The 27,413-nt window shown below is 35.4% G+C and overlaps 1 protein-coding gene across 16 annotated transcripts in view; it reads right to left on the bottom strand.

Annotated features, from left to right (window-relative positions):
• The window catches only part of Cadps (calcium-dependent secretion activator 1), a 462,589-nt gene that overhangs the window by 133,370 nt on the left and 301,806 nt on the right, over positions 1-27,413 (bottom strand). For all 16 annotated transcript variants that reach the window (XM_083117745.1, XM_083117744.1, XM_083117743.1 and 13 more), the window contains 2 exons: positions 16,658-16,738; positions 13,261-13,427 (listed from right to left, as the gene is read on the bottom strand). In XM_083117745.1, coding sequence (XP_082973871.1) covers positions 13,261-13,427; positions 16,658-16,738 — 248 coding nt within the window. The remainder of the gene's footprint in view (positions 1-13,260; positions 13,428-16,657; positions 16,739-27,413) is intronic.

The raw sequence follows: 27,413 nt of genomic DNA, 5'->3' as shown, positions 1-27,413 counted from the left end.
TCTGTGAATGTAGCTTTAGCTATTGAGGCTCATGTTAATTTCTCCAGTGATAAATATTATTTATATTGAAATTCTTTCCACATGGGGAATAATTACAATACAAACTGTTTCCTACATATATACATACATGTGAATAATTTCAGATTAGTTTTGCTGCTAGTAAGAGAGACATCACAGTATATCTAACACAGCAATGGTCATAATGAGGGGGGGGGTTGCTCCCTGATGGCATAGTGGTAACGTTGTTGCCTTGTAATCAAGGGGTCACAGGTTTGATACCCCGTGGAGGCACAAGTGGTTTGGATTTCACTTTAAACTGTATGTCCAGTCCCGATAGCCTTATTGCGTATAAAGTGGACTTAAAACGAAAACTCATTATTTCAATGGCTGAGCATTTTACGTGGTCAACTTTTGATTGTGCCACCAAGGTTCCTGGGATCGACTCCCACTGTGTCTTTACAGTTTGCTAGATTTCATACTATTGTACAGTCACTGACACTTAAGTTGTAATGATTCCATTGAAAGTTAATGTATTAGTTACAACCTAAAAGTGTGCATGACTGTACAACTGAAGAAAACACATCAAAACTATTTCTACTGCTTGGGTTGCTTAACTCAATGGTCCGTGAAAATTTCAACTCAATGGTCCATGAAAATTTCAACTTGAAAGTAAAGTAATTGAACCAAGATTTTTTTTAGATGTTGTATGAGAGTGAAGTTATATTTTGAGCACTATTGATTACTGGAATTCGACATGTGTGTTTTTTTTTCACTTATCCTAATGCACATCTTGTATTCTGTTCATTTCTTCAAGTACTTATATTTAAGATATTTAAGGTAAGCCCTTATACCATACTTTATTATTTTTCCTTTCTATCTTTTTACCAGACAATCTTTATAAAATCAACAAGATTATGGCTACTTTTTTATTTTGAAAGTACTTTCTATTCAAACGTTATCTGTTTTAAATAACTTTGTTCCCTGTGAGGAAGCTATTATTCATAACAAAAGCTATTATTCATAACACTATTATTCATAACAATGTTCTTAAAACTTCTGTCAAATTATCACCAATTAATAAGAAGATAAAAGAGTTAAATTCACAAGTAGTTTAAAATCATTTTATGTGATTATCTTTTTGTCCTGCTAGCCACCAAATTTCTCACAATGAAACTGTCAGTCAATATATTCCAAGGCCATGCAAGACACATTGAGAAGTATCACCTGTGTGAGCTGCAAACCATTTTTGAATGTGAATAATTTATTTGATAATAATTTTAAAATTCATTTCAATATTATATAAATTTTATCATACCTACAAATTTGGGTCAGCTAAATTTTCTTACTTTAAAGCAAAATGACTAAGAATTACAAATTATTTTTTCCTTTCCAATTCTTCATATTTTTCACTCAAGCATAAAATACAAATTAATTTTATCATAATAAAATAATTAACACACTAACTTGTATCACATTAAACATGTGCATGCACATGCTCAATCACACATAACATCGAGCTATGATTCTTTCATTTTATCACTGTAGCCACAATCCACGTATGTGTGATCACATTCAGCAATCATTACTGATGATGTTACATTTAACAGGCATCGCTCCATACCCAGATGAGAAGAGGAACTTTATTCATAGCATATTATAAAACAAGCAGAAGTTTTATTCATAATGAATTGACTGATCAGTAATTCTTAGCCATAATAGCAACAACAATCCTCAATAATTACTTCAAAAATATTTGTTCATTAAACTAAAGGACTTTTTTAATGACTCTTATCAAGAGCAGTGTATCTTAGAAAACTCCTTCAGAAGAAATTAATACAGTCCCCACCAACTTTTTTCATATAAATGAATCCTGACTGAAAATGCTTGGTACATATATGGAGTGAAATTGTATGGAAGAAATAGTGTGTGTGAGGCATATGTTGCCGAAAAAATATTGGTATACATCTTGTAGTTCTTGAGATACGAAAGTGGAAAATCAAATTTCTTAACTGAAAAATCCAGCATTTTGAAGTACAGATGAATGTGTATACACATAACCGACGTCATTATGACAGTACTGCGGAACATGAACAAAGGTTTTGGAGCAAAAAAAAAATCCAATTTTTTTTTCTCATTTTATATTTTTTTCTTTCTAAAATTCACAAAATAAAAAAAAACAAAGCAAAAACTGAGAGGTCTTCAGATAACAAGAACTAATTAAACAAATTTTATCAGTCATTAGTTGAAATGTGTGTCAATAGATGGCGCAGAAAGACATATCTCGAGTAGCAGCATTGTGCAAGTCCAAACCTGTTTTCGTTACGTTTGATAATAAACAGGCTGTTTGAATCGCAAGCTACGTGATAATGGGGAAAAAATCTGTGCCCATGGCTGTGAAATAGCAAATAATTGGTATGTACAGATGCAATAGGTTTCATAGTGAAATTGCAGTTGCATTGAATGTGAGTAAAACCTGCTGGCGAACACAATAAAGAAATTCAAGCAGCAAGATACAGTGATGATCTGGGGATGCATGTCTGCTGCAAGGACCGAGATTTTGAGATTCATTCCTGGCTCCATGGATTCACGAGAATACATCGAAACAATGACAGATAAAATGCTCCCATCGTGTAGCCAAACACCAGCCAAGAAATGTCCAGGAACTTCGTGAACAGATCTCCAAAGTATGGAATGAGATTACGCCCCAAGAATGCCAAAAATTGGTCCGCAGCATGAGAAAACGTGTGCAAATGTGTTTGAAACTTAAAGGTGGATCTATTGACTATTAAAATCTCACACTTCATTCATCTAATTTCAGGAGAAATGTTTCTTTCAAAGTATATTTTGAAAGTTCAGATTTAATGATTTTACAAATTGTACATTTAGTTGCATCTATTAGTTATAAGTGCATTAATATGCCCTTACACTTTCTTGATCTTGATGTATCTTTCAATAACATTACATAATAATTCCAATTTTGTATTAAAGTGTTTGTTTCATGAAAAGCATATGTACTTTTTCTGTTTGTCTGAAAAGCACATGACAAGGTGGTCTGAAACTTTTGGTAGGGACTGTACTTTTACTTATTGCAATGCATCTCGTACTGTCACAGTGAGGTCTAAGGTGCAAGATTTGGGGTCTGGATAGGTTGGAGTCTCCTGGGAGAACTGTAACAACTTTTCTCCTGAGATTTCGGCCTGTGTATGGGACTGGTCGCCACCTACCATCATGAGGAAATTGGGGAGCTACGAATGAGTAGCGTAGCCCAGTCATGGAAACCTACAAGAACGACTGGGAGTTTGTCGTGCTGACCACATGTCATCCGGTAACTTGCTGATCGCCCACCTCTAGTGTGAGTGAGGCTGGCAGTCACTAGGAAGGCCTTGGCCCTCAAGGGCTTTTGCACCACAGGATATTATTATCATTGCAATGCACATAATAATATTAATAGTAAGATAACAATAATATTATAAAATAGGGATGGGACACATTAATTGGTACTCTATAGGTATCAGCAAACATAGGTGTATTATCTGTAAAACTGATGATAATCTTACTGAACTGATGTACAGCATATAATTTACTGTAAAATTCGACCATTTTGTTAATTTTTATGAATATAAACATATAATTCATTTGCCCTAGTTTTGCAATGCAAAAATGTGCAGTTTTTTTTCACAGCAAAATCCACTGCAGTTACCTGGTTACAAACATTAGTTAATGAGGATAATGAAGCATTCACATTCTTCAAGGACAATTTGCAATCTTATATCAGTTCGGTTATTGGTATCAGTAAATTTTTGTATTGGTACTTTGGGCAAAAGTTCATATCACTCTATCCCTATGATAAAATGCTAAATTATTGTTGTGATATGAGTGCCAAGAATGGGTTTCACATTTAATAAGAAGCTAATAGTTTCTAAATTGATATTAAATTTCCCAAATTGTCAAAATAACTTCCCAAAAATGCATGGTACAGTTCAAGAGGTGGCATTTTAAACAAATTTCTTGCAAATTTCAAAAAGTATATGGGGTCAAATGACAACTTATTTTGAAGGCCTCTTAAGTTCTAGGAATTTTTTTAGGAAATATCTTTTAATATGTGCCACTATATTTGAATTGGCAGCGCTGTGAAGTATCAATCTTTAAATTTTCATTTTGTCTCCTGCTGTCCTTCTGGTCCTTTTACTTTTCTTGTTTTGTATAGGGTAATTCAAAAGTCATTTAACACTCTCACAAAATCAAAGTGTGTTGTGCAGAGTAAAATAAAAACGTGTTATACCTACAAGGGCAACCATCTTTTTCCATGTCAATTGGATGGCCACTATCTTGAATTCAACTTAAAATTTTAAAATGGGAATAGGAAAACATGATACATGAAACAAGCTAAAGTTGCACAAGGTATCCAATGGAACATCTTTATTTAAAACCCAAGTTAACTGACTGCACAACCCACTTCAATTTTATAGGGTGTTATGTGATTTTGACTCACCTTATCCTATTGTGGTAGTATTTAGATATTTGTTTAAAGTAATAGTTTTATATAAAAGATACATTTTTAGAAACTGTACAATTCAAATCAGAATTTTTTTAAAAAATGAAGCACATGATTAAGAAAAATGACCACATTAACATAAATTACTTAATATCTTTTGAGAGTCAAAAAGTGCTTACATTTCTGTAAATATTTTCAAGTTCTGCTCTTGTAACATCAGTATATGATGATTAACATAGTACCAATAATAAGTAAATATTGTGGTGCATGACCGCCTGCCCTAGCTCGCTTCCTGCCTAATGTTAAGTCAACAGATGTGAAGGTGCATAGCCCTAACTTCCACAAGGATGGAGAATAAAATAGGCAAGGAGTCAAGAAGTCAGGGTAGAAAGGTTAGTTCTTGATTGTGTGGATATGGGGAGTGATCGATCGATTGTTAGTGCAAGCTAGTGTGGAGGTGACCTTGCACTATTAGCAGCAGGAATGAGTTTCATTATGTGGTCTAATTTCTACATTAAATAGTGATTCAGTCTAGTATCGATTTTCTATCTTTCACTTTCTTATTAATTGTGTATTTGATGCAGAGCCACTTGGGGATGGTTCCTGAATATCACGGCCATTCTCTTTCATGTATACTGCCCTAAAGGGGCTCTGTACAATATATGGGTATATAACATATCCATTAACAGCATAACTCCAGAAGTTCAGTGTAAATGTGGGAGAGAAAAAAAGTAACCCCCAATTAGAGGAGTAAAATTTTAAGCAGAGTTCTGAGAACGTAAAGTACACCAATCCTAGACTCTTTGATAATGAGCATTTAATGTTATAACAGTCATAGTTAATGTAGTTATAACAGGTAAAAGAGTGTCTTTGATTCCATGAAATGTATTCTTGCAAAAGAATGAAACACAACCCATGTCTGTTCAATTTTGTATCCCACAGCACTACACTGCGGGACACGAAAATGCAAGCTTCAAGGTCAACCATCTCCCTGCTTCCTTCTTCACCCCTTCCCAGCGGTGTTGTCACGTTTGTAGCTTTGTCTCGATGTGAACAGGTACAGTTCTTTGATGTCAGGGATTCAGTAAAGTTAGCTGTTGCTATTACCATGAATGACACTAACAGTGATGATGATAATGAAAATATCCCTTGTATGCCACAGCAATGAGGGAAATTATTTGGCAATGAACAAAGAGTATTATTGCACATGTATAGAGCTTTTCCCAAATGTTAGCTGATAATCCAGAAATGGCAACACTATTAATTTCAAACAAGTTCAAAAGCTGAGTGGAGATGCATGTGGCATTAAATGGGCCATAGATAAAGTGGAAGGAAATGAAGCTCAATTCCATATGACACAGAAACACTACAAAATAGAGAAAAATATAACTAGACTAGAGTAACTTTATAACAAAGTAATGCTTATGTCTGTTTTTAGTTTTTATGATCATGGAGAACATACAACTGCTGAAAAGGCGAGACTTGATTCAGTAAGAAAAATAAACTTTCGAGGTTCAAAAATATCCATGTTATGAATTCTTCAGAATTTAAGAAAAGTGCAAAAAAGCATGAAGTATAAAATAACAATGTAAAAGTATAAAATATTGTAATCTGAGGAAGAAAGCATCAGCCCAACATGGCAACAGTGCCCAGGTTATGTGTGACCATGAGATTCACATTTTCATGTCCCGCAGTATAAAACTTGTAATTATAACTTGTATTCGCAAACACGTGGAACTTGTTCATTTATTCTTTGTAAGTAAATCTAACTGCATTTAATCACAATGAAAAATGACATCTACCAGATTATCTGTATTTGCAAATGAAAGCTCATGAACATGGCAGCGACATGCTCCTTGACATGATGTCATGTGAAACCTACCTATAGAAAAAATTGTTCTTTTCAAGGAGGATTTTGATCTTGCATGATTTTATTATCTGCTCTTTGATAAACACATGAAATAAAAGTAGCAAAAGTTCACAAGTTGTCATTTTATCATCAATGAAAAAAATAATTGCAGTGTATGTCAACTTACTAATATTATATTAAATTCTATGATCATGATCTTTTGTAAGATTTTTCTGAAAAGAAACATGTTGCTCTATGTACTTTCACTCCTTGCAATATATATATGCATGTATATTTATGTATGATATATTGTGCAAGCTAACTTAACACAGAAGACCATGCACACATTTCTCAAAATATTTTCTGTTGTTTTCTGTTTCTACACATAATGAGAACTGCACTACAAACATGCTGTCAACAGATAAATTTTGGTATGCATTACCAACATCTGTACAACATGAATACCAATGTATTTGTTTGAGACTGTATGCACATGCAATATTGTGGAATCTGATATATTTTCCAAGGAAGAACAACAAAATATGAAATAAATAATATCTCTATTGCAAATAGTATTTTTTAATTGGTGGTAGAACATTACTTAGAATTAAGATATAGTTAATACTGTATAGAGAAAATGTATTCATTCTTAATTTATTCATAATTTAATGTTGAAAATTATGAGTTATCACTGGTTTCAGAGAAAATGAGAAAGAGGAAGCTGTTGATTTTCAACAGCACAGAGCAGGAAGATTTTGATGCTTTATCCAAGTTTGGTATGAACCATTAGTCTTTGGTAGATTTTTAAAAAAACTGATGAAGAATAACTGTACATGCATGAAAATAATATTCATGGACTAAACTTTACTAATACTATATCAATATAGGGATAGAAACTTCTACAGTATTTGGGATGTCTTTTTATTTTCTACTTGTATATTCATGCCATTTCCATACATTCTTTCTGCTACTATTTCTATCTTTTTCCTAGGCTACTTCCTGAAAATGAGGAAGTCCAAATGTAAGAATTATTATTTATATACACGTTCTCATGAATACATATAAAAAAATGAAGAACATTGAAATTTTGTGGTCTGATGACATATACTTCCCATGCGAGTTTTGCCTTTCTCCTTATTTCTGATATCAACCAGCTCTATTTGGCTTTTGAACCCTTTTATCAGCACTGCTATGATTTAGAATTGGCTAGGTTGTCTAAAATTTGAGGGACAATGTCTAATTCATGAGATATGAAATTTCCTTAACAACTCCCCTTATTGGTATAAGAAGTGAGACTGCACGACTCAAAAACTCAGGATCATAATCTTCTTGAAGAATATTAAAATATATTAAATTAACACTTTACAGACAATGTTCAGTTATTAATGTAATGCATCTTGTTATTAGCAACTGTGTATATTAAGGAAAGGAAAGAGAATAGTTAAGAATGATTAATACTTTACATTGTTCAGAGATATTTTCTTCTAACTGAATAAATAGTTAACATGAGATTAACTTCTAATCGCAACTTTATACAAGAATTTCTTCTAATAATCCTACTTTTGAAAGTAACTCTCTCCTAGAGAAACTCAATACTTTTATTTCATAATGTGAATTTTCTCTTTGGGCTTCATATTTTTACAAGTGTACATATTACCTCATTGCAAGTTGTAAGCTTTCAAACATATTAGTGTAAAAGCAATCCAAAAATTTTCAAGGATGCACAAATTTTAAAAAGAGCACAAAATTGGTTTAATAAAAACACAAACATTTTTGAACATTACAACATTATTTCTACGTAACTATGTAAACGAGGTCATTCCAACATGTGGGTACCTTGTTAAATAGCAATTTTAAATTTCATTATGGATGTTGATTCACCACATTATTAATTTTTAACACTGAATGCAAGTGAGAGTAATTATATTCCAAATTGTGAAGTATATTCAGTTGAAAGTTGTATATTTTAAACAAGAACTATTCACTCAAAAACAATACAAAACAATACTTGCATAATTATTGAATAGTTATATTTCTTATACTCTTGGATATTGCAGGATTTGAAAGTTACACAAATGTCATGGAAAATGTAATAACACTCAGGCTAAAATCAACTCTGGCATGACAGGTTGAAAAACCATTTGATGAAATAATTTTTTTTTTAGCTGCCTGTGTCAATCATCAAGAAACAACTGAAGTTTAAAATATTAAGGAAATTACAGATGACTAAAAGAGATTAGTTGTCCCTATATTTTATCTAGTTAAAAGTGGAATTTCATTAAAATTTTAAACAGTTTTGTTCAGTTGAATGCAAAGATAATTGGTTCAAGTCACGACCAAGTATACTTTTTATTCGTTCCCCTCATCAACCCTATTCACCTTGATATTTTCAATTAACCTAAAGACATAGAAAGCAACCTAAAATAAGCAAAAATACAACTACAATATTTATAAATTTTATATAATCAGTATCATTTTAAAAATCCATACTAATACATCCTTAGTTAATACTAAAGTTTGATTGCCTATATGAAGAGTAACTATTTCAAACTGGATACAACTTCAACAACACAGTTTCTTCTTCTTTCATTGTTCATAATTATTGCAATTCAAATTTAAAAAAAAATATTAGCAATATAATTTTACAGATAGGCACCATTGTAAGATAGTACTAGCTACATTTTCAAATTTCATTTCTGTAATAGAAGAAGAATTCCTCAATGTATCTCAGTCTAAATTCAATTGTTCCAAGGTATTCATTTTGTAATTTATGCATTGCTTTGATTACTATTGGAACCGAGCAATTTGAGTGTTCTGGAAATCTGGCAGATGTACACTTAGTTCTGTGTGCCTGAAGAGAACACCTGTGCAGAGTATCGAAGGATTCCAAGGAGGAAGAAATTCTCAGAGTTGACAGTACACAGTAATTGTACTGGGTTATTCAAAATGCTGTGCACAAACTGAGGTAGTCACATAGAGTAGTCAAAATACAAGGGAGAGTCAAATTAAAACCTTAATTTGTTTTTCATCCTTATCTAGTAGATTTCTGTATGTAGAATTGCACAAGTTTGCTGCATTATAGCTCAGAGCTATTGCTGATCTACATATATTTTACATTTTGAGTTAGTGTCTTAAGAACAATAAGTCTTTGAGGTCCACATGCAGTCACTTATGATCTACTGTGAAGGCCTTTCCACCCATCTGCCTGCGAACTGAGGCTATTGTCAAACTTTCTCCTCCATTAATAAACTTGCTGGTGTGGTAAGCATGCACAGAGATGTTGAATTTTCATTTGTCAAGAAATTTCAGTAAGTTTTATGCTGACAGAGGGCAAGAAACCACTCTTCACTGGTGCAAGTGTGTGTAGGAGGCGCCATCTTTAAAATAACAAAAATGGCATTTTGAAGCTCATTTGATCAGTGTTGCGGCCTTGAGGTTATTTTGAAAATAACAGATGATACCACATGTAAATTTGAGCTGTATACAGTCTGCCCTACAAATTTTATTGGACTTTTAAAGTTTTCATTTGATTCTTGTAATAATAATAATTTTACAATAAAAACCTGTTGGCTAGGAAGTGATCCAGAGTCAGTATGAGCATGAGAAGATAAAAAAAATCACATAACTGACACCCTAAGAATGGCAAAACTTAATTTGGTTAGGTTAGGTTCTCATTGTCGAAGGAAAATCTGGCTCTCTTTCCCAAATACCCCAGGTATCAGATGCTGCAAGTATCCTTGCTACACGTCAGAGGCGCAACCACATAATACTAATTTTAATAATAATAATGCTAATATTAATGATATTTTTATTATTGATTTGCTATATTGTACTTCACTTTTGTGCCACTTTTGGCTAATTTGTGAAGATGGGGATGAGTGATGATATGATGAAATTGATGAATGAACACTCAGAAACATGCATGCCCAAGATGGGATTCAAACCCGGGACCAACATTATTATTATTATTATTAGTAGTAGTGGTGGTGGTAGTAGTAGTAGTAGTGGTAGTAGTAGTAGTATCAAAGACGTTATTACCCTCGTAAATTATGCAAAAGGGGGTAGAAGTTGGTGCTATAGCATTTGTGTTCAAACAAACGATTTAAATTATTTTTTTCAACACGTTCAATTTCACATTAATAATGGAAAACAAGCACACAAACTATTTTTGAAAGACAGAAAATGCTTGATAAATGCATTCCAAATATTATTCTTTTTTAGATTAACATGTATAACTTTCATGCACGATATATGTTTCACACATATGCAACCTGGAGCAACGTGGACACTAAATTGTGTACGTATTCAAAGTTTCTTTAATACATATTATATACAACATATATTATATAAATACATTACACAACCAATTCATCCATTTCACAGTAAACCAACAGCAAAAAGTTCATAAATTATCTCTCAAATGTGCACGCTCCCTTTCCTCAAAACAATGATTCATGCATTTAAAACAAAATCAAGTAAGACAAGTCTTATTTCTCTGTCTGGTAATTTACAATGCCTTACAGAGAAGAATGGTATATTGTGATCAAAGTGAGCAAGAAAATTTTACGAAAGGATTTTTATTTGCATAAAATTTGAAATTGTAGGTGGTAATTGCCCCCTGCAAGTACACTTGGCTGTCAATGTTTGCCCCCCTTGCCTCCCCTAGAACTCATTTCCGTCCAAGGCTGGGGGGTAATGTCCCCCCTGTGGTTGCGCCACTGCAGCACATGTTTTTCTGTTGTTCACTGGTCTACCAATTATCCTCTCAGCCCATGGTGGTCCAGTTGGTAGAGCTTATAAATGCCACACAGGAGACCCCAGTTCGATTCCCAGGGAGTGATTTCAGGTGAGAATTTCTCCGAGCATTGTCCCTGCACAAAGCAGCTTCAGAGTCCACCCAGACTCATAATAAATGAGTACCTGGGAATTAAAGGTGGTCAGAGTGTGGTGCTGATCAGATCACCACCTGTGCCTTCACGGTAGGTTGCCCAGGGGCCAGTTCAGTAGCCAAGAGTGTGAAGTGATCAACTTTCAACCACCAAAGTTTCACATCCTGGGGATGGGTGTTCTTTGTGAGTGTCCCTTCATCAATTTCATCTAATCACCACTCATCATCATCATCATCACAATTGGCCAAAAGTGACACTAATTAAAAACATACATATGCAATGCACAGGGGTAGCTTTAGATTTACCTAGTATGGCATATTCTACAGGTTCTCCGAAAAGTTACACAACCGAGACTTTAAACATACATAACTTTTGTACAGAAAGATGATAAGAGACATGAATCTTGCACTGGATATTTCCTTTGTCTATGTGGATGTTTCTTAAACATTAAACAAGAAATGTATTCTCTACATGAACATTCAGTACGGGAAAAGTTACAAAGGTGTAAAGAAGTTCTTGTAAGAATTAAAAAGAAACATTGAAAGGACAGGTATAAAGTTGCTTACAATATTTTTTTTTATATAAATCACTGATCTCTGATGGTATTTATTGAATTGATAAAAAAAACAATTAATTCTTATGTATTTTATGCATTACAGACAATTTATGGGGTTAACATTCACAAAAATGTGTGCTTTTCGAAATTACGAGTGAGATGTACTGGCAACATTGATCCTGTCAGAGGGCTATGTCAATCAATGCACAGATGAAAGAAAAGAGTTGAAATTTATTGCACAAAAGCTAACCTATCTATCTTTTTATACGATAAATGCCAACTCTCTAATAATAACAGATAGAGGTCGCAAACACCTGGTACTGTCCTCAGATATGACCAACGTTGTCATTACACCTCATAATTTAAAAAATAAAACACGTTTTCATGAATATGTCATAATTAACCCCATAAATAATCTGTACTGCACAAAATACATAAAAAATAATTGTTATTTTATCAATTCGATAAATATCCACAGACACCATCGATACATATGAAAAATTATTGCAAGTGACTTCATAGCCACCCTTTATCCATGCTTCTTTTTACTTCATACAAAAACTTTTCCGACACCCAGTAGTATTTTGACCTTTCAATGCACAACCTTTTTCTTAATTGCCATAACAGCCATATTTCGGCAGATCACAATCCCCATAATACATTTGAATATCACCACCAGCAGAAATTAATGTTAAACATATGGGTAATCATATTGTTGGACCTTATTTCCTGCCATCATGTGGTTCTGGAATTTTAAATTTGTACTGATAATAATAATAATAAGTAATAATCACTTCCTAGCCCATGGATTCATACTTTAAAATTGTTGTATTTTGACCTTTCTGTGTGCTCCTTCAGTTTGTGAAAACCTTTTGAATCACCCAATAGTTAACATCATGACTTATACAATGCGAGTTGCAGATTCAAAGAATCTGAATAAAGATAAATTGGAAGATGTGTTCATAATGATGGCACAAATCCATTCTAAACCAATATCACCAAGTTAACAGATTCAAGAAGCTACATGACTTAATAAAATATAAATATCATTATTTTATTCAGAAGTGGTTACCAATATAGCTCTTGAGAACTTAAATGAATGACCATAAAATAATGTAATTTAAACATTTTTAACGTTAAAACTGATTACGCTTTTATGATTTTTCTGTCTTTTATTTTGCCAGAACAGTTATACTAATTAGACATTTACTATAGTATATTTATACCCTGGAACAAAACTTTAATTATAGATTTTCTTTATTTTTACATTTTCCATGCAAACACTTAATACACATCCTTCACATGAGACATATAGAAGGTACTAGTACAAATTTCAAGCTATTGCTCTCTCAAAGACCAGCATACTAAAGCAAGACAGATGAGTGCATCCTGAAATTTTTTTGGATTCCTCTTACTAATTACATCATTAAACACCACATCAAACCATGCTTAAAGAACAGAGAGTACTTACCTGTGATTGTACCGTTTTAATTTTTGCAACCCATATTTTGAATCCACTGGTTTAGAGACAGGCAAGGACTCCAAATTTGCCATTAGCAAATTTATTGATGACTTTAATTCCTCTATGTACAATGATTCCATCTCCTTAAGAACAAATTTAGGCATGAGTTTTCGATTCTGAAAGAGAAATTATGCACAATAAGTATTGATCATAAATATCAATATATATTAAAGTATTCATCAAAAATATTAATATGTAGTATGTGCCAACAGAAAGGTTATATTAGACTCACAAATGGATTAAGCAGTCATTTTGACCGTTGTTGAATTTCAAATTGCTGTTAAGACGTTAATATCTCCTCGAATCATCTGAAATTCCTTGACATTAGTTCTTTTTACGTTGAGAACATATTTTTGATTTAAAAATTTTAAAAAATAAATTTATTATTTATTACGTAGTTATTCATCGAAATACCTCCAACCGGGGGAGCGGTCAAAATGACCGCTTTGCATTACCCTCCATTTTTTATGCAAAGGTAAAGAGAAAAATGCAAACCTTCCTTCGGGAGATGAATTACAAAATTCGCCTTCAAGCTACTGCCACCTGGTGCGTCATTTATTAGATTTATCACTAGGTGGCAGCAGCTTACAGATGAATGTTCAATCTCTTTGTCTGAGCCGAATAGGGAGTTGCAAAACTTGGCAAGCACTGTCTTTGTTTGTCGTCTGTTCTTGATATTTGTTTCTCGCACACGTGAGTGATTATTGTGCTCTAAGAATGGCTGAACGTGGACTATCAGCCGAAGATATATCAAAGTATTTAGACTCAATTCAGGACATAGATGCTGACAATTCCGATGGAGGTGAAAGTGAAGACGATCCCAATTTTGTTCCATTAGAACAAGACATTGAATCCAACCATCCGTCAGAAGATGAAGAAAATGAAGCAGCACCTGTTTCTACAGTTCAACGGGGAGCAAAAAAGAAAAGCCACAGTGTCTCTAGGTGAGTCTCCTTTTCTATCTGGAATGAAATATAGTGCTAAAGATGGAAGCGAATGGACTGAAATTGATGCCGATGTAAATGTTCCTGGTAGGCGTCAAGCACATAATGTTTTACAAGAAAAGCCTGTCCCGTCAGGATTTGCTAAACGAAATATCCTTGAAGGAAAGGTTTCAAGTTCATGGCATCTTTTTGTGAATGAGAGGATGCTTCATCACATAAAATCCTGCACTGAAGAAGCAGCTCATCGTCAAACTGGAGGAAATGACTGGTCTGTTACATTACAGAAACTTGATTCATTTATCACAATTTTGTATGCTCGCGAAGCACATTGTGTGAAAAGTCTTGAATTAGACAGTTTGTGGGATAGTACATGGGCACCACCATTAGTTCGTGAAACCATGGCTAGGGACAGATTTTGTGAATTAATTCAATACCTGCACTCTGATCACAAAACAACAAGGTCTGAACGTATAAAAAGTGTCAAGTTTGCGCATGTGTCCAAAATATGGAATTGTTTCATTGAAAATTATGGCAGAAATTACATACCAGGAGCATACATCACTGTAGATGAACAGCTATTTCCTACAAAAGTTAGGTGTAGATTTTTACAATACATGGCAAATAAAACAGACAAGTTCGGCATTAAATTCTGGTTTGCAGTTGATGTCGACAGTAAATACCTGATAAATGGTTTCCCTTATTTGGGTAAAGATGAAGATCGCCCAGCAGATCAGCCTGTTGCAGAATATGCTGTACTTCGCTTGATGGAACCCTTTGTTGGAAAAGGAAGAAATGTCACAACCGATAATTTCTTTACGTCAAGGAAACTCGCTGAAACCCTGAAAGCTAAGAACACTACCTTGGTAAGAACAATAAGACGTTCAAGAAAAGAAGTGCCTCAGCAGGTAAAATCATCTCGTGTATAACAGTATTCTACAGTTCTTCTGAGTAGTGCTGACAGCACACTCACTGTGTACCAAGGAAAAAGAAACAAAAACGTTCTAATTCTCAGTTCCATGCATTCAAACATGTGTATTGGTGGTGGTGTAAAGGAACTCCCTGAATGTCAGCTTTTACAACAGCACAAAGTTTGGTGGAGATGTAGTTGATCAGATGGCTCGTAAATTTTCTGTAAAAGCAGCTTCGCGAAGATGGCCAGTTCATGTATTCTACAATATTTTGGACCTAGCTGCTCTCAATGCATATATTTTGTACAAGAGTACAACTGGCGAAAATGTTGGTCGTCACTTGTTCCTGATGAAACTTTCTGAAGAACTCCGAGAAGGAAGCAACAGAATCCCACAGCCCAATCTACAGATTGTCTCCTATGAGTCTCCAGGAAAACGACAGCGTTGACAGTGCCAAACATCCAAATGCAGAAACAAGACAGGAGACTTATGTGTTCAGTGTGAAAACACAGCATGTGGAAAATGTGTAAAGATTGTTAAAAAATACTGCACAAATTGCATTGCAAATGATGCCAAATAAGTAAATTTATTGTTATTGCATGAATTAATTTTAATTTTTATTTGTATTCATGTTTGTGAAAACAAGAATGGGGTTAATGTATTCATTTCTGTGAAATTAAAGATGTGTACTGAAACAATTAAAAAAATATTAACAAAGCTATATAAATATATAACCCACTTTTTCCATGGAGGTCAATTTGACTGCTGTCGCGGTTCTAGTTATAAAAAAAAGGTCGTGGTTCTAGTGTTAACAATGACCTTCATAACTATGGTTTCTCATACACAGAGTGACCATTCAAGTTCAGACCGCCTTACAGCTGTTTGCTCTATTGGCAAGTGAGGCAGTCTACACTGCAGGCACATGGCCATGAGTACCTCGCTTGCCGATAGCACAAACAGCGGCATGGCAGTCTACACTTGAATGGATCGCTCTGTCATAGGCAAGTGATTTAGTTCCTACATGCAATAATCCTATGTAATTAATTATTATGGTATAAACCAAAGAAGATAAACTTCCATTGTACCACTGACACAAACATCCTCTTATATAACACCTATTATTTGTTCTCACTGCTGCTTATCTTGGAGAATTGATATTCTGGCAACAAGGTGTTTATCCATGAATTTAAAGTGGGGTGTAAATGTTAATTTAGAACCAAAATGATCATAAACTAGGCATTTTTAAGTAAATATAGGGATGAGGTTGCAAAAAATTTGCCAGTAATGCAAAACAATTAAGTACAATTGCTGGTATCACTTCCTTTATGAACAATGCCTTCCTGTTTGTTTCTTGCCCTTCGTACAACTTGTGTACTGTGTTATTCTCACACATTTACAATCATGAATTTACTTTCCTTATGTTTTCATATTCAATATTTTATTATAATTTACCATGTTAGTTATAATATACTTATCTTGATATTAAAAACTTACTTTTTCCATTTCAGACACTTTTTGCATCCTACCATCAAGTTCTCTCCTAATGGCTGCTGCCTGTTCATCAGCCGAATCCAACTGAAAAGGAAGAAAAACAACCATTTTAATTAATGAAAAACTAGCATAGCTTAAAGAGAACATAATTTGTTCACTTGAAAAACTCTTTGGTATTGGTGGATTAACTCTGTGACATCCAAGTGTTTTGATAGAGATCTAATGTTTTACACCACCAGATTGTTTGAAGAAATATGTGTACATTTTTCTAACAAAAAAGCAATGTTGATAATTTGGTGGATAACTATCAAATTATTAATTATTATTTTTTATCAAATATTCAAATCAGTGAAACGAGTACAAACAGAAGAGCACATGGAAACTACAAATGATTGTGGTGCTTTTTGAAGTGAATAAAATAACACACAGTTCTAAAAAATCTGTACTCTTATTCGCAAAACATATTGAAACATTGACAAGTACAATTACACTAACAATACTTTCACTGAATGTTGGTTGCCTGAAGACAAAGTTCTGGCTAAGAATTTCTAAACTTTATAAAATAATTTACAGATACCAACTGATTAAAGAATTTATCAAAGATAGCTTAATTCTACGAAAGGGGAGGGTCCACTTAAAAATAAGAAATAAACAGGGGGGGGGGGGCTTTGCAGTTCTACCACCTCTATTTTTTAGATTTTCCAACTGTTTGAAAATAAATTACATAGTTCCCTAGGATGTTCACAATATTTCTCTATTACTTTTGTTCATAAAAACATAAATGTAATGTAATGCAAAATGCACTTGGTGAGCATATCAGGCACCATCTTTGAATGCATCTCATTCAAGACACTCATGCCAGTGAAAGTGTACAATTAGTTGGTAATTATTATATTTAATAAACAACTGCACCTCTACAAACAAAAAGCATTAATAAAAAGGTTATTATGGATTTTGTGAGTTTTAGTGAATGATATGTGAGACACTCATGCAATAATTGGTTATTATTTTTTATTAATGATAGTAATTTTTGTAATTATTATAATTAATAAATAACTGCACATACATAATCGGCAAAGCAAGCAGTGATTCAATAATAAAATGGTTTCTTGAATTTTAGTGATAAAAAAAGTGTGGGCCTGTGGGCCATCCCCCAGTATGTAAGTTTCTTGTATGGCACAGTTAAGCTAGGGATAAAACTAAATGTGTAGTTCTGATGAGCACATCTGACCATGAAATGGACTTAAAACAAGCTTTTACATGTTTGAGTCTCAATTTAAATGTTTTGATATCATAAAATATGAAAGAAATGTTAATATCAAAATATTCTATGTTTCGGGACAATTAAAAATCTTGACAACACGTACAGAAGTATAAGTGTTACATGAATGCAATGGAGCTTTGAGATGGAAGCAAAACATGGCTCTTGGAACTCAAACCTTAGAAGTAAATGCAACCTTTCAAACCGAAGCAACATAAGCTGCAAGTGTTGCTTGTAAATTGGTCCGTAGCGTTTTTTCTCAGGGAACTTTCAGACCGAAGTGACGTGTGTTACTTGGAAGCAGACTCTCAGTAATTCATTCAACCTTTTGAACTGAAGTGCAACAAAGAGCTAAACATGTCACTTGCATGTTGCTCGGACTCAGTGGCGAAGCGTAGAGTTCCTAGCAGGGTAGGCACAGAAGTGCGATAATTTCCATTAGTTGCTTAAATCTGTAAAAAGAAAGGGGGGGGGGGGCTATGTCATGGAGAGTGGTTCAATGTCTCTCCAGACCGCTTCTTTACTTGGCAGTGGCATGACGTTTTCAAAAGTGTTGTTACCGGCCATCAGCACGATAATTGTGTCTTAGACGTTCTCCCCCACCCACCAGATGTCATCGATCTAGATTTTTGTTCACTTCTGTTTTTTTTATTTGTTTGTATTTTTTCAACCCCTGATTTATGCACACACCTCCAGAAAGAACTACCAATCATGAGACATCGCGAAAATCCAACGAATAGTGCTCGAGCCCTGTTGTCAATTCTTCATCACTTTTTTCTAAATTTATTTATTTATTTTGCAATTGAGGTGAAAATTTTCGGGTTAGTCTGACGTTTGTGCCGTGAGCAGACGACAGAATTCCGCACTTTCAGCGACTGTCAGTTTGGTATGTTCTATTGCTGCCAACTTAGTTTTTGTAGCAAGACTTCCTCGCACCGAGGAAAACACCATTGTTATCTGTTGTCTAACTAAAGGAATGGTTGTAGTTAATTCCAGTCTTGGCTTTCTAGATAAATGAATTTCTGACACCTGTATGTGCAAGTAAACATAATTTAAATTTTGAATATTTTCGTCTCATTTGTTCTGATCTATGCTAATCGTGACGATGAGAATGTATGGAGAATGAATTAAAGATGACCAGGAAACATTGACATGACCACAATTAGGTCACCTAGCTTCGTAACGTGTTAGGATGACGACTACGGGGCTTTCAAGAAAAAAACATAAGTAAAGGTGACCTCTCTCATTCAGTGTGTATACTTCGCATCCTAGTTTGTTCTACCCCTTGTGTTAGTAGACACCCTTACGTGATAACAGAACATAGGATCCTTGTTTGGGACCCGGCAACACGACAGGTTACTATGTAACATATAAACAGGTTATAATAAATGTAGTTGCTTGAGAGAATAGAATCCCAATTTTAGGCGCAATTTAGTTCTTTTCTGCCAATCCAATGTGACAACACTGGCATGTTCCGCCAGACCTGAAACAGACATGGCCCGCGCAATAACCCCATAACCCTCTTTGTCCTAAACCCAAAAAAAGTCTTCCCTTGCATTGTACTTTATTTGGCCGCCCTCTTCTCTTGTTATCCCTTCAGGGTAAACGAAACTGCCTACCTCTTCGCTTGTGTCGGCTGCATAAAAAAAATATCTGCTTGTAATATTTATTCAGCGACAGTGTTAACGCATTAAATAACGTTTCAACAACTTTGAATTTTTAAAAATATTTTGCTGTCACTTGCCACTGCTACTTGCAAAGGAAAATATACTTGAAAACATTTTAGAAATGATTGTTATAAGAAGGAAACATGAAAGACCAAAAGTGGGTCCTACCTTACCGATGATTACTTCTTCACTCAATTAAGAACTCGATTGTTCTTGTTCTTGCATTTCAGTCCAGCACTTCTTGCATAAATCTGATCGCTGCACACAACACCAATCAAAAACAAAGCTCTACCGCCACGAACCTCGCGCTCCAAGCCAAGCGCCAAGCTCCCTTCTAGCGTCGTGAGCAGGAGGCAAGTTTTCCCAGAGGGTGAACGAGAGGGGAATCCCCGTTTACGATAAAAATAAATTATTCTATTCCCAGTGAAAGTAAAACTACTTTGTAAATATAAAGCGTAACTATCATTTTAATTTACGTAATTTGGTATGAAGACTTACTTTACAAATATAAGTTCTTTGGACTTTCTGTTTACGCTACGGTGTTGGGTGAATCGACAAGACCATCAGCACTCTGACCAGAAAACGAAGTCAGAACTACAGTACTCCGTAATTTTCAATTTCACTTACACTTGTCGATGAAAGGAAGGAAAACCTAAGTTTCGTACAAAATATGGAGAATGTACAATGAAATAGAAGTCTCTCTGCACGAACACAGGCTAATGTTTATAAAAAAATGCCGGTACACCACAAATTTCCAACCCTGGCGGAAATGCAGTGTTGCTGATATGCTGTTCGTCCTAGTGGGTAACACCGGGAGGCCGGCCTCAGGAGCGCGTTATAAGCATACGTACAGTACTCGTAAGATTAGGCTTCCCGCATATACCACCGTAGGACAGAATGTAAAAGAAGAGGCCCCAGCAAATGTGCCTCACTCCGTGGAAAGTTCGTATACTGACTGGACAGGGTTAGAATCTTTTTGTAATTATCATAAATGAAAATTCCAAACTTTTCCATTGCATTGCATGTGTTTTGACGAAATAAGTAAATACACATTTAAAAGAGTAATGGCGTGGGTAGGCCCGGCCTCCTGGCCTCATAGGATGCTTCGCCACTGCTCGGACTATACTGTTTTCTCAATGGCATGCATCGATCTGCTTCAGTCTATTGTTCTTACATACACGTAAATGTTTTGCTTTATACTGAAGGAGACTATGTCGATTGTCATCTGTGACTTCAGTCTGAAAACTCCTTCAATAGCACACATCATGTTGGCTCGGTCTTCTTTGTGCATGCATGGTGGATGCTTGCTTAGACTGAAGGGGCACTTGTCACTTCAACGTGACACCCCCTACTGTCATGTGTTGCTTCGGTCTGAATGTTCTCTATACTTAAGGCGAAGAGGGACAATTACGCACCTGTTGTGCATTTATTTCAATATTGTCGGATTGGGCACTGCTATTTAAAAAAGGGATTCGTATGCAAGAGAGTATGAATTTCTCTCCACGTTGCAAGTGGAAACTGTTTTTCAAGTTGATTAGTAAGCTACACACGATGTTTGAAACATATGATTAATAAGTATTTACAGAATCCCATGTATTCCTTATGGGAAATCAACTTCAACTTCAAATTACGGCTAATCAAATGGGAGTTTTGACTTTTCTCACTACTATGACATAGTTCAACATGTCCTTCTTCCATCCATGTACTTTTCTACGTCATTGGATGTTTGATATTCCTGAGAGAACGAATAAAATAATGGTCCAATAAGCCTATTGCATTTCTCCTTGCCTCCTATGAACATCCTGGCAGTGTTGCCAAACCTGATGTGCATAAAAGAACTAAATTTCACCATTAATAGAGGTAAAGATGACTTTCAAGGAGCTAGAGGCATGCTACGATGCCAGGGATCCCGGGTTTGAATCCTGGCCTGGGCATGGATGTTTGTGAGTGTCCATTCATTAATTTGATCATATCATCACTCATCCCCATCTTCGGAAATTAGCCAAAAGTGGCACAAAAGGCGAAGTAAAATTAAGCAAATCAAATCAAAATTAACGAAGCCTGCATAAAGTGCCTCCTAGGTAATTTTAGATGTCAGAGTGGTGGGGATGCTGCTATTACCGTTAGCTTTAAAGTGATGGCAATTTATTCTTAATTTTCACCGCCTAGATTTGGCAGCATCACCCATCTCAATAATCCATTGATGCTAATATGAAATCAAAAATAAAGGATTCCCGGATAACAATATTGTCATCTTCGCCTTAGCCACGGCACTATATAAAAGTGGCTGGGGAGGTAAGAGGGGTGGGAGACGCAGCCAATATAACAATATCACATCAAGTACAAAATGTACACTCATGGCAAAAGTTAGTCTTTGTGGGCCAGAGCCAGTGGTGGCATCATAGTTGGGCAGGGGTTGGGTGCCACAGTTCACAGCCAAACAAGTGCATGAAAGAGCCAGATCTGGATCCAAAACAGTGAAGTTGGCAACAGTGATCGGCAGCTGCCACACCGAGAAAGACCAGGGGAAATTGTCCCTCTCTCCCTTAACAAGATTGTTAGCTACTTCTTCATTTTAAAGTACTTTATTATTATAATGCTACATGAAAATAATTTGCGAGTTATTTAATGCCATTAAAGAAATGTGATGTGATGAGTTAGTATGACCTGGTAATTAGCATTTATTATTTTAAAATCGAATTTTACAAGTATCGGCATCGGTATTAGTGAGAGTATTGTCATCGGTATCGGCTCAGCCCTAGTTAACACATTAACAGTTTCACAATTTCCCTCATAGGCTTACATAGTCTGGTTTTCTTTTGCGACAGTCTGACTGACATGATCATGCTGTTATTAGTAATAAGGATAACTTATTACATATCCTTACAAAAATGTAAGGTAATGGTTCCAAATGTTTAATGATTTTTCCAAAGTTTCATAGGAGAAAAATGAAGTATTGCAGAATAGTAGAAATATTGTTGTAGCAAATGTGAATCTTGTTGAAAGTAATTACCACTGGTTGGAGTTCCGAAGTGTGATATATATTTGGGGAGTAAAAGGTACTTTACATGAGCATTCCCATCATCAACAGGGCAGGCATTCTTCATTCATAGAAGAAAGAAAGAAGAAAGAAAAACTATCGCATAATAGTGAAAATGATTGTGAAAGTAAATTTGAAGCTTTCTGACAGTAATTAGCACTGTTTGGAGTTCTGAAAAGTCCTATTATCAGTGAAAAAAATATGTAAAGGGTAACTTATGCATACATTGTTGATTCCCACCGACAAGGTATTCCACAAACTACTGCTACCATGAGGCTCAAAGGGGTGTTGACCTTGAGACCAGCACCAACATCACATGATGTTGAAAGCATTTCGGGAAATTTTTATAATGCTAAGAGCCCTAAACCAGGCCAGCCAAACCTAACTACAAATACAATTAGGGACATTATATGAATGCTAAAACCCCTAAACCTGACCCACCTAACATAACTAACTACCTAACTTTCAAATGTGACATAAAGTCCGGGCGTTTATTATGTCCCCATCGGCAACCCTTTCATGAAACTTAACACTGGCAACAATAGCCAAACCGCTCCTGATAAGCGTGTGCACTCAGACATTGTTGCCACATTTTCTTTACATTTCTTGTAGTTGCAAGGCACCTCTCGTTATTTTTGCGCCATAACCACGTGCGGGGTTGATTTTTTTAACTAGTTGTGTTGTGTTATTTCTTTGTTGTGTTATGGTACTGTTTTGTTGCTTTGTTATAGTGTTGTGCTTTTTGTTTATTTCTTAGACTTTGCATAATGCAAGTTATCACTCACGGCTGCTAGTGAAAATCCCAAGTATGAAGACAAAACTGCAGGATATTATTTCCTTCATGGAGAGCAGAGGTGCCCCCCACCAAAGCCAATGGTGCATTCCCCCCCCCCCCCCCCAAATCATGTGTCCCGCCCCAAAACATCATTCGCGCCCTCAAACCACATCCTAATCCCGACAAAGTATTTAATTACGACAGCGTGTCTACCGAAAGTAACTCTTTCCTTAGCTTTACAGAACACTATACTTGATCTGCCCCTCCTCCCTAAACAGGGGTGCCCATCACTCAAGACCACCCCTAAAATCGTTCATCGTAATCCCTCGAAAATAGTTTGGATGAATGTGTAATAGTTGATGTCTATTTGAATGAAATAGCATGTTACATTGTCCATATTTTTTGATTGTTAGATTTTCGAAAAAAATTAAAGCTAGCACATTGATTGGTTAAATGTAGTAAATTAAAATATGTAAATATGCATACAAATAGTATTTTTGAGTGGGTTTATAAAACTCAATTTGAGTATTTAACACAAATTGTTACACAACTTAATATAAAGATAGAATAATTCAACCTTGGCAAACCAAATAATATGCTCCAGCCGTATGGCAGATTCAATTTGTTTCACGAGACATTATAGAAACCTAGCTAGAAATTCTTAACCTCAGGGCGATAATATAACAGGGTTCCTCTTTCAAAGAACTCGCCCCGACCCCGTTTTCATGGGGTAAATATAATTATTTTAGTAACATCCATAACAATAATTACTTGGATTTTATCTTCAGTGCAAATTTAAAATTTTCCTGTGACAAGTTAGAAATGCGGATTCGATATATTTTTGACCCAAATGATGCACCTGCTTTAAATTAAGCAGTATACCAACACTAAGCATTATATTTTAAGAAGTGATGTTATTAATGAATATCGAGAATATCGCTTATGTCTTGTAATGCAGCTATAGTATAAAACTTCACATTCACCTCAGTAAAACGCCAAACACGCATTCTCGCAACACATGATTGCAAGTGAAGCGAGCAAGAAAATGTTTACATCCATTTTTTTGCAGGCTTTCAAGAATATTACTTTCTTAAGATCCTGAGATATTTAGTCTTTTCCAGCTTCTCTTTTGGCACGTTTGGGGTCGAAAACGTGTAGATACAATATCGCTAAATACAGTCTCCAAAATTTAATGTTCGAACTCTCTCTCCACTACAGAAATCTCTCGACAATCTAAGATTTAACACTTTATCAAGAGCTTCCTATTTCCTCTTTTAAATTTGATACTCAATCCTACCACCAAAATTTCCATGCTAATTTTAGACAGCATTGCCTCCTCCAAAAAAAATTAATTCTCAGTTTCCACACCAGAATTTCCGCAACAGTCTAAGACAATAGTAATACACAAGAATTGGATACCCCCTCAATTTAATGTTCAATCCCCCTCTAACTAATATACCAGCCATAATGTAAGACCTAGAGTTGGATACTGCCCCCTTCCCCCCACGTTTAATTCAGAATATCCCTAAAACCCTCGTGTCAATTAAGGCCTAATATGCAAGAGTTGGATATGTCTCTCCCACCCCTTCGATAATACCCTTAAACACTTCCTTTTTAATCTTTATCTGTATTTCTTTTCTCTTTCCATATTCTTTAATTTTGTTTTTCTTTCTTTTTCTTTACCATTTCCTTCTGCTTTTCCTCATTATCTCTTTTTCAATTTGGCAACATCGCTTCCCTACTCCAGTTTGTTGGTTTCTACTTCAAGAGAAAACCACCCGCTTGGGTGTTTCTTTTAACAAAGAGTACCACTCCCTTTGTTAACCACTGGGGATATAATGAACGCGTGGACTTTAGATGGTAGTAGCAGTATGTAACCAAGATGACAGTAAACGAATGGCTGGTGGCATGAAAAGTATCATAGAGGAGTATACGGATTGTAAACAACATTCTAAAGCAAACACCCAGTAAGGAATCTTTAAAACTCTGAAGTATGTGTTAACAGATATATAGAAATCAAACCATGTAAAAAATGCCTGTATACCATGATGAAATCTGAATTAAACAATCTGAACTTGGGTCAAATGTAAAATTTTCCCTTCGAATTGCAGTGTTTTGTTACATAAGAAATATCAGAAATGACTCACAATGTTGAATGCTTTTTTTGCAAGTTTTATAGTAGTATTAGAAAGTGCTTAGGTATGCTGGAATAATTGCAGTGACGTGCACTGAGGAGTAGCTAGTCTAGCAGAGATAGATCAATCAATCTCACATCTCGAATTATATTCAAATCACAATATTTATTGTCTTGTTAAAGCCACCACAGCTCATATGCAACACCTTCTTTTCCACGCGCTTCTCGTCCATCGGTGTTCTCCGCGGGCAAAGCAGGCTGGATACCCTAGCTCGCTCTTCTTCAGCCAGGCCAGTTTCCAGGTAGAAACGGCCGGCCCAAGGAAAAGGAAGATTTCGACCTCTACTTCCCTTGCCCCCACGCCCCCCGATGCAATGGTTGAAAGCCCAGGCTTTCAGGTCCCCCAGTCTATCTCCTAAAGGACAGATAGGGGATTGGTTTCTCATATTTTTTTTAAATCCTCTAAAGAACACAGGGTAAAATTTTCTGCAGTACTTATGTTCTCTGTATTTACACAACCTTTTACACATTGTACAATATGTGTGTATGTATAATATGGGATGTAGTTTTATTATTTATAAAATGGGAACGTGTTATGTGCAGACAATAATGTTATGCTTTCTTTCTTTTTTTTCTTTTTCAAATATGGAATATATAATGATTAAATTACAAATATATGCTCAGGCTCTCTCTGACTCTCGTTTTAGTAGTGTTTTATTTAAATATATTACTCTTGGTCTCTAACAGTCATAAATACGGATGTATTTATTTGGGCAAGAGAACGCGTGTTCATATTGTTGTTGGTTTGGTTTATTTTACTTCGCTTTTCTGCCACATTTGGTTATCGCGAAAATGAGGATTGAGTGATGATATGATGAAATTGGTGAAGGGACCTCATATGAACAATCCAGGCCAGGATTCGAACCCGTGATGAGTGCGCATTCTTGTCCTATGTGTTGCAGTGAATAATGAAATAATTTGGAATGAAAAATGTATCTCAGAACTCAAAAAGTCAAATGAATATCATTGAAGAAACTACAAAAAAGTGCGTTGTGTTTTGTTACCTGTCACCAAATCAACCAAGCGTGGGGGAGTGGTTATCACAGCGCGCTACGACACCAGGAGTTCCGGGTTCGAACCCCGACCCAGGCATGGGCGTTCCCTGTGCTCGTCCCTTCATCAGTTTCATCGTATCATCTTCACAATTAACCAAATGTGACAAAAAGCGACGCTAAGTAACAAAAATGAAATCAAATCATTGATTGATTGCTCAATTTGGTTTATTTTAGTTCGCTTTTCCGCCACCTTTGGTACAACAAAATAGATGAAGGAACACATACAAAGAACACAAATGGCCAATCCGAGATTCGAACCCAGGATCTCTGGCTTAGAGTCAAATCAAATAGTTTCTTTATTTTCGAATGTGGGTGGGGTTACGTGTACTTTTTTCTAGTACTCATTCATAATTTTGCAATCTTTTCCTGTTATTGACATTCTTCTTTTTTGAAGGAATACTGGCCCTAAAGAGAGGAGGGGTGTGACTTACACCACCCCCCCTTGAGCACGCCACTGACTGCTACCCCAAGTGTCGACGTCACCGCACGTCACTGAATAATTGTAGAAATAAATTCGAAGCTTGGAGATCCTAATTAGCACAGTGAAAAGCTTCACTAAATATTATTTACCAGAGACATTATGATTTGAAAGGTAGCTTATTCAAGCTACAGCTATTGTTGGATTATAGTCATCTCAGACATAGAAATTGGGTGTATTTTCATGCAAGGTTCGAAGTGGGGTTTCGTGCTTGAGATCAGATGTCGGAAGGACATAGTGTGTGTGTGGTCCCCTATGCTGTGTACCATGCCATGAAGGAATATGGGGG

This window comes from Lepisma saccharinum, chromosome 2 (genome assembly GCF_977018435.1).
Source record: "Lepisma saccharinum chromosome 2, izLepSacc3.1, whole genome shotgun sequence".
In the NCBI taxonomy this organism is placed as follows: Eukaryota; Metazoa; Arthropoda; class Insecta; order Zygentoma; family Lepismatidae; genus Lepisma; species Lepisma saccharinum.
Note: the sequence above shows the minus strand (reverse complement) of the source record. Positions and strands in the feature narration are given on the sequence as shown.